Source organism: Limulus polyphemus, unplaced genomic scaffold, assembly GCF_000517525.1.
Source record: "Limulus polyphemus unplaced genomic scaffold, Limulus_polyphemus-2.1.2 Scaffold1373, whole genome shotgun sequence".
NCBI lineage: Eukaryota > Metazoa > Arthropoda > Merostomata > Xiphosura > Limulidae > Limulus > Limulus polyphemus.
In genome coordinates this window covers 23,422-33,065 of record NW_013666983.1, presented here as the reverse complement: position 1 = coordinate 33,065, position 9,644 = coordinate 23,422, and the positions used below count along the sequence as shown (strand labels likewise).

Sequence of the window (9,644 nt, the reverse complement as noted above, 5' to 3'; positions counted from 1 at the left end):
GCTAGCGCAGATAGCCCTCGTGTAGCTTTGCGCGAAATTCAAAACAAACAAACAAACAAACTAGTTTAGAATGCATCTTTAGTCAACGGTTCAAAACTAATATCACTTTGGCTCTATGACCCTCTCCTGTGGTGGGGTGGCGAAGATAACTGTACAAACTGATAGGAGTTAAGGGATTTTTTCCCAAGTAAATATTATGTTGAACAGTCTGTAATGTATGCAGTGGTTGGATTCTGCAAGCCGCACTTTTTGTCTAAATTTGGGCGGTTTATTATAATTTTCTTTGTTCTTACCCTGTGCGGATGACCCCATCCCAGTAGACAGAGGCCGGCCAGTTTAAGTATTGATTCGAAACGGCTGTGAATACAATTTTGTTTTCTTTGTTGTCCGTGTTCGATCTATTCTCTGCGTAACATTTGTGGAATGTGCGTTTTGTGAATACTCGATAACATATCTGCTGAACCTAAAACCACAATGATAAATGTTTTAATAAAACCGTTCTTGGTGGTAGCGAGAAGTTGGTTTTTGTTATTGGAAATGTCTGCTTAAATAAGAATAACACAAACTCCTCGCTGTCACCAAGAGACATTTTATTAAAACTGGGGTTGACTTACAGAAGAAACATCAGTAGTAGAAAACTCGAACTTTATGTATAAAACACAAAGAAACCTACAAATATTCCCAGTCGTTTTCGATTTTACTTCGCAGATAAAATTATCTAAATCTAGAGGGGCCTAGCAAGGCCCAGTGGTTATCACGAAGAACTGTAAATCCGAAGTTCCGTGGTTCGCGTCCCGTTACCGCAATGAGGTTCCACAAAAATATATATTTTGCTATCTACAGATGAACAACGTACGTCTACTTTCATGAAGACGAAGAAAGATGAATCTACAGTACTAGATGATCAGTAGATTAAATTATACAAACGTGTGGTCTGATATATATAACACCAACGTACAGATTGTATGCATGTATGAGCATCTGCAGAACAGAACTATGAAGTATTAGTCAAGAGACTAGACTACCAGTAACAACTGACGTAAATCAGGCTTTCATAATACGGTAATTGCAATTCTTAAGAAAATATTTACCTGATAATCAAATATCCATTTCTAAGCTACATTCAAAACACTTGGTTTACACCAAAAATCAGGCATAGACTAAGTTATGGCTGTCAATTTTAGTGGAGATATTCCGATTATTATTATTGTGGTAATTTTGACAATTTTCAAAAGATTAGAAAGCTTTAATTATGAGTAACAATAATACAGGTCTCTGGAATTATTACAAATGTACCTCAAAATGTTTTAGGCTTATGTTCCTAACACATACACATACTGCTGTTTATGTAATATAGCAACCTCAATGAACATTACGCCTTCATTTGAAATTGACCCTTTCTTAATATCGGGCTATAACCATTCTAGTACAAAGTTTATTCCTTTTGACACAATATGTAAAATCTTTTAGTAACTAAGACTAACGCAATAGTTAAGATGGAGAATGATTTCATTCAGAGAGCTCACTAAAACATGGATACACATGCATACAGGATAACGTAATGACACACAGTGAATGTATAATAAACACAACCATATAACAAGGCAAAGTCTTTGTGTACATCTTGTCAGAGCACCCTGGCTACAGATAGTTTTGGGGTCATGAGAATAAATATACATAAATACATATATGATGTAACAACTTAACCAATTAAAGGTTTAATGAAACTGGTATGTAACTAAAAAGTAGGCCAACAAAACAGTTTAGATCACTTCAATTTCGATATATCTATATCGTCCAAAAAATCTATTCACAACAGAAATAATTAGCACTACACTATCAATTATAGAATAACTATGATAAACGTTGTTTAGAACTCACTGTGGCTTGTACAGAGCCTAAGAAAAAATGTAATATTTCGCAAGGCCTTAAAAATTGTATTTACTTTGCACATTCCGTCTCTACAGAAGACAATACGATGGGTAATTGATTTCAGAATCTTTTCTGTTTCAAGGAACGCGTTCAAATAGAAAATAATATATATTTTCAAATGTAGTTTTTCACGCTGATTTCAGAAATATATAAATTAAAATTTGGATTATTTGAAGAGAACCTCGAGATGTGGTATTTTATACTTTAGGGGTAAAACAAAATTTTTTGTTTGTTTGTAATTTAGACAAGTCTTTGTTGTACACAAACAAGAAAACGGGTTAATAATGTGTTTTGCTTATTGGAAAAATAAACGAAAGTAACATAACACTACCGACCATAAGCTTTAAACATTGAACAAATGGGATGATTACTCATCATTTTAATTTACCTAGTACTACGACCTCACACCAATGTAAATACCTACCAAACATAATAAAACAGGGAAATCATATCAAAACAATTAAAACATATGTGGTATGTACAACAAAATTAAACTTCATAAAAACAAAAAGTTGGTAATGCATAACACAAATACTACATTAATAAAAACAAATGAACAATATCATTCAGCAGTTCAAAATAAATAACCAATTCCTCAAGACAATAATAAGGATTCTATTAATACTTAAGCCATGTTTTATTTACACTGAATCCGTATTATTAGGTCTATAAGTAAGACTCCGACGAAAGGCCAGACAACAGTATTGTTTATGTTAACCATCACGTATACATTAACATGGCCGGACTTCTGTTTTGACAACCGAGAAGTCACTTAATGACCAGTACACACTGCACTAAGGTCGACACGGAAAGTGTTTATAAACTTTTGACTACTGAGCTGCATCAAAAAGCTTGATTTTTTTGCATTTTTTGATTAGCCCACAGAAAAATCTTACAATGACCTTCATGGCCAGTCCGCTTATGGACATTGGTATGCATAAAATAATTTTTTCCTAACTTGCTTCGTTAAAAAAAAAAAAAATTGCCAGATTGTATGTGAAACAAACAGAAGACAAAGCAAAAGAAATCCGTAAATTAATTCTTATTTGTATAAATATTTCTCACTGTATACTTTGAAACTTTTATCCATTTATCAGGGGGGGGTTTGAGCATCCATATTAGAAAACCACACAATTCAAAATAACAAAAAAGTTGGCGTGCGCTTCCTTCAACCAAATACAAATTTCAATAATCCAAATATCGAAAGTAGATAAAATATAATTTCAATTCATCCCTGAAGCTGGGGCGTAATTTATTAGCAAAGAACATTTATATTAACACAGAAAAAAATAAAGTTCGTTGAATTCACTGCTTGAAATTATATTCCAGGTACTCGAAGGTTCGTTTAACTACATAGTTCACTCTTAAAGCGGATGTTGTTTGAATTAAAAGCAAACAACTTACTGATATTTTCGAACACGATAAACAAATGCTCTGTTTAGGTTTTTTTTTATACCTACGAACTTAAAAGCTTTACTTTGCAACTCGGATTCTACGATAAATACTCATTTAATACAAACATGGCAATTGTATGTACACAGTATCTGTCCATTCGTCCTTTCGAGTAGAACATTGTCCGAATAACTGAGAAAAAACAAAACAAAACAAAAACTAAAGTATGTAAAAAAAATGTAGGTTCCATGTGATTTCTTTACATGTAGAAGACGAAAATAAAATGTCAGCAATACTGTACCTGAGGCGGACAGTAGTTAATAGTTAAGAGTAATCACCTGGATCACTGTTGCTTAGTTACACGTTTTGACAAATACGGTTTTACTTTTGTTACAGGGATGCAGAATCGGGAAGAGCATGAGCATAATCTGAGCTGAAATATTTTGCCCATGGTTATTACTTTCATAAAGGAGGGGGGGGGGAGAGATATTCTAAATTCGAATAAACGACGAGCCTTGCCAAATAGTTACCTAACGGTAATCGGCACCAGTGTCTCCAATTTTACACAAAAAATATTACTATTAATACATCATTGTTCCTTGGCGAAAAACAAACAAACATTTATTTAGCTGTAACTTGCTCATATCCATAATCACCCCCCCCCTCACCCCTAAAGCCGGGTGGAGATGAATTGTATTTTATATATAATGTAGCATACTTGCAAACAAAATAAAATAATGAAATTCATACAATAACATTATATTTATTGGTATCACTACTATTATGTAAAAATAATTGTTCTACTGTAAATCTTGTGTTTTCATGTATAATATTTAAGTACTCCAAAGCATTTTGTACACATTATTGCTGTTTGAAAACAATATAGGTGTCAAGAGAACATGCACAAAATGTTTTTGGATTACTTGAACAGTAAATACACAAAAAAATAAGTTGGGAAGGTTATGGGGGTTCGTGCATTGTTGATTTTGGTACATTTACAGACCCTGCCCTATACATTAAAAACGGTAATAACCCAGGTCACGTAAGTCTGTGGTTTAATTGAAATCTGTTCCATCTGGTGACAGTTGACATTACAGCCATTCATCTTGTAAGATTAAGTCATCATCATGTCTACCTTTTTTAAGTTTACACAGCTTGTTTGAATTAATTTCCTGTTTTTCAATTTAAGCTCATACTCAATCCACGCGCGGGGTGAAGAAGGATTGCTTAGTCTTCGAGCACCCCTGATTAGTAATTATTTCTTCGGAAATAATTATTTTTAAATCAAAATAACTACCAGAAATAAATAAAGTAAAAACAAACAAACTTCTATTTCGTTCTGTACTTTGTGAAAAAAAAATTAATAGATTGGTTAACAGCTCACCTTTTTTAGTGTCCAAGACCTGCATTCAAAGTGCCCACATATCGCTTTCTTAATCCTTGAAAATTAAAGTGAGCCGCTGGTCCTTCCTTTACCTGCAGTACAGAGAGAATATACAACACATGGTGACCCTTCGAAAGAGCAACCCAAAACAGCGTCTACTGCCCAACCCCTGTTAGTGGGTTACTGTTCAGGCTGATAGTCTTAGATAATTATACAATTTATGATAGAAGTATCTAACCATAACTGGAAACGCTGTAACAAACAATGTTAAACCAGCTTGTAAATAAAGTTAACAATGCGATTACATAATACTGGATACGTATGTAAGTCATTCAAAGCTAAATCAGTTTTGGTTATAGTTTATCAAAATTTCTTCAACCACTAGTTATTTAGTCAACCATACATTTTTTTCAGTTAACTAAAGGAAGGTGCGTCTGATAACATTCCCCAACCCACAAACACAACATGAGTCAAAATTAACACCTTGAACATTACAAAGTGGAGCATGCGTATAACTATCTATGTTCTTTTCTGTCGGCCCGTCATGGCCAGGTGGTTAGGGCGCTTGACTAGTAATCTGAAGGTCGCGGGTTTGAATCCCCATCCCACGAAACATGCTCGCCCTTACAGCCGTGGGGGCGTTATAATGTTACGATCAATCGCACTATTCGTTGGTAAAAAAGTAGCCCAAGAGTTGGTGTGATAGGTGGTGATGACTAGCTGTTTTCCCTCTAGTCTTTCACTGCTATATTAAGGGAGGCTAGCGTAGATAGCCCTCGTGTAGCTTTGTGCGAAATTTCAAACAAACATCTTTTCTGTGCTTGTCTTTTGATACTAAATCAGATATTTTTTTTTGCACTATTTGCTGTACTTTAATTTCTTTTAACCCCCATGACAAAAGATATTTCATTTCAAATGTAAATCGAGTGACATTTAACGACTTATTTGTCCTCATCGAACAATATCAACAAATTTTTACCTTTAGCATCAGGTTCTACGTATATCCTTTATAACGTTTTAGGGAAAACATTCTATGTCACATTTCTACCTGTTTCTTTTCTGTGCACTCCCTTCAAAGACGATAAGGATAACAGCTGTTCAAAACCCATTCACTTCAAGGATATCTTTCAAATGAAACCGAAATTGTATTTTATAGATATGGAAAGAAAGCTTAACAATAATTCGTCTCGAATCTACACAGTTAAGCCTATTCTGATTTTGTTAATACTTTTTAAAACAGGGTCAAGCTCCATCTTGAACAACGTACATCGCTGGTAAGTGTGCTTCAGCTGAAGTAAGACTATTTAGTTTATCACAATGCAAGACAACAAATGGTCATATATTTAATATACGAAGTGTCCTATATTACAACTCAAGACAGCATAAATATATTTATACAAATTAGATAAATAAGTTTACGTACAAGTGAAAAACTTGATTTTATACAAAAACTAACACAATGTCTTCTTCATTCGATCTTAATCCCATCAAGATTTGGGGTCGACCACTCGGGTATTTTATATTAGATAGAATTTTTACACTCGGGTGGCTGGCCATGACAGCAACCCTAAAGGACGAACACGTTTGGTGACGGGGATTCAAACCTGCGATCCGTAGATTGCGAGTCGAGCGTCATAACCACCAGACCATGCCAGGCCTGAATACTCATTATGTACTTATACACAAATGTAATCAGTTTCTCTTCATAAAATAAATTCTAACAACACCATATCGTTCTTAAGATAATCTCAAATACTATTGGATTATTAATATGTTCAGGATTCGTACGCTAATCCCAAGGAAACACTCTCGAATCCTCAATGGTTAATATATACATATACATATAGGATTACATATACAGTAAATATTGTCGAATAAACTGCTAGCGAGTAAAACAAAATGTTTTAAGCCATTGTTAAGAATACAAACCAGTCAATTCACAAGTCATATACGTTCTGTAGTTCCATTAAATAGAACCAGGTGTTGTTGGTCTAGCTATGCGTATTCTCTAATTACAATCCACTTGTTGTAAAGCTGCGGGTTTGCGTGATATTTATTCAAGATAAAATTTTAAAAAGGAAATTGACTGTTTGAGCCAGCTCAGTCTACTCAAACATCGCTTCATTTTCAGCTGTATAGTAAAATCTCACTGTTCAAAGTAAAAAATTCGAGTACTCATGCTGACAGCAATTCTTTGATCCCTTTCGTCCTTTTTCTATCTTTTACAACAAAAAGCTTAATCTTTAAAGCTACACATTTTTTTAGTCAGGTGAATAATAATAATAATAATAATAATAATGGGAAAAAAAAAAGACCGTGAACTGACAAGACAGTTTAAATTATCTCTTGTTTTTCTCAAAACTATGGGTATCTTAAAATTTCAGACGTCTGATGAAATCAGTTTCGAGAAAGATCTGGCAAATCCTCACTGTTCCCTTTAAAATACATCATTTGCTCAAGGTCCCCTGCATAAAGTACAGAGGTTCGAGGATCTTGTTTCGCCCTCTGGTGTATAGTTTATGGGATTGACAAATTTTGTCGTATACCTGCCTCCCATCCACTATTTACATCGGATCATGTTTATCTTTGCACAATTTAGACTCCATTTAAATAATTTTACGCGTAAAATCAATTTCTATTGGAAGAAAAATATATATTCTCTGTAATTATAAAGAAATGTGCGTGAGAAAAATGCACAACATTAAAGCAGATGGTGAGAAATTTAAAGCCCAGCTCTGTGCTGATCATATCTAATCTTCAACCCTTGCACTTAAAAAGAGTTTGTGCATTTCTGAGGTGTTCGAATACCTTCGCTTCAAAACACGTTATACGATTAGTCGGCAGTCCGTTAACCAGCCAGTTAAAAGGAGTCTCACATTAAGTGCAAATGGTCTTCCACTGGAAGATCTCAAATCGGAATTCCTTACAAGATGTATAATGATGGAAACTGCAAGCATCAAAGCGGTCAAGGTAATCTTGGGTCCAGCTTACCAGTACTATTAATTTGTTTGCGGCTTCAGCTCTGAACCCTTCCAACATTTTTCTTACTAAATTTGAACAAGCTGACTGCATGGTCACTTTGACAATAAAAATAGAGACCAATTCTCACCCTTGTTATAAACCAATTACTAACATAAACACACACAAAATATTTAAATGTATTTTTGGCACTTACAAGAGAAATAATATAATCACATATTTAAAAATAATCGAAAATCTTGACAAATGATTAAGAGGCGATTTACCACTTTATAAACTTATGCACCTCATTTAACTTTGGATGAACGTTTTGACAGTGCCCTTGACATCTGTCCTACATAATCGAGTGTGCCTGCAGCTACGTATGGTGTGTCTTTACTTCAAAGAATATCTGATGCAGGACATTACCAAAATGAAAATAGGAGGTATTATCTTTTGGTTGACATATTTCAAAATTGACTTACGACTGGTTTACACAGGCAATCTCTAACCGTTTCACTTCTCCCATGTATACCTGATCATCCGATTTTTGAGAGGAATTCATTTATTATACCAAACTACTCCACACTTTATCGAACTTTTTTATAAAACTTTATTTTAAAAATAATCTATTATTTGATCTATCCACAAAATTTCACCTGCAATCACTAAGACTACTAGCCCTTAGATTTGCATTAAACCTCACATTAGAAAGAAAAGTTACCAAAATTTCTGTAATATATTTGGAGGTAAACTGCTTAGCGTTAGGACGACAAGAAATAAAACGCATGATTTTTTCAACCCTGCTAGGAAAACAGGAGAATGTATTATGCTAAACCACCTGCAAAAATACACACGCATGTGTGGAGTCGTCACTTGTATCGTTTTGTGTTTTATGTCATGTATATCCATTTCCTGCGCCTCTACGCTTCTCATATCTAACCAGGTTTTCTAAACATACTTTTTTTTCATTCTTAACGACGGCAATACATACAGATACATGCTTACCGACAAGTTCTTTACTTGAAACAGTACGAAATATGTAATATCTTGTCAAAGGGTTCCCCAACACACACGTCACAGGCCTCGAAACACGCTGAAAAATATTAAACTTATTACATTTCTATATTGTGATTTAACATTTACTTCGTATGAAGTTATTTACTTAGTTAATGACTTCGCTTCTGGTCGCCTGTGAACACCCATATTCTTTATGGCCTCTACATAATCGTTGTTGTTAACCGGTTGACCTTCTAAGCGGATACACCTGTAAAGTTTTTGTTCCGTCTTCCAAAGGTGTTTATGAAGTATATTTAGTTTATTGATGTGAAAAAAAAACAACAAAAAACACTCCACTCTTTCTAAGCTAACTTGTAGATACGTCTTTTATAACACTGACTAAACTAAACAAAAATAATACAAGTCAACAAGATTTTGTTGATAAAAAATTGATATATAAATATTAATATATCAACGAGTATCGCTGATTGTCTTACATTGATTGATATTGGAAAAAAAAATTCATGTCCCGAGCTTACATTTTAGTATAACTGGCTCGACCTGTTTCGGATATTCGCGCAAAGCTACACAAGCTACATCCCTTAATTTTGAACTGACAGACCATAAGTGAAATAGCTAGTCAACAGCATCCAACCCACACTCTTGGGCTACTCTAATCGTCTAAAGATATTTGACAGCCACTTTTATAAATGCACCTACAGCCCCAAACTAAGGATTTTCCTGGGACCCACAGTCCACCACGCTGATCAGTAGGCCACGACTAGCCCATAAATGATACTTGCACGAAAGCTACAAAATGCTTAAACCATAAGAAGAAGAGAAATCTAATGGTAATATTTTTGACAATTGTAAATTGATGATTATAAATATATATTAAATTTGAAGTAGTTTTGAGCCAACAGGCTACAACTCTTACTTCACTTTTCTTCCATGTGCTACCGAGAAACGTTTGACACTG

General features: G+C 34.3%; 1 protein-coding gene across 11 annotated transcripts in view; it reads right to left on the bottom strand.

Annotated features, from left to right (window-relative positions):
• The window catches only part of LOC106463306 (serine/threonine-protein kinase tousled-like 2), an 81,402-nt gene that overhangs the window by 49,523 nt on the left and 22,235 nt on the right, over positions 1-9,644 (bottom strand). For 7 of the 11 annotated variants that reach the window (XM_013923323.2, XM_022390775.1, XM_022390769.1 and 4 more), the window contains one exon: positions 4,709-4,800. The exons of 3 other annotated variants lie outside the window; for them this stretch is intronic. In XM_013923323.2, coding sequence (XP_013778777.1) covers positions 4,709-4,733 — 25 coding nt within the window. In that variant the 5' untranslated portion in view covers positions 4,734-4,800. Of the gene's footprint in view, positions 1-4,708; positions 4,801-8,674; positions 8,763-9,644 lie in introns of all 11 variants that reach the window. One more of the 11 variants, XM_022390770.1, reaches the window with a different exon arrangement.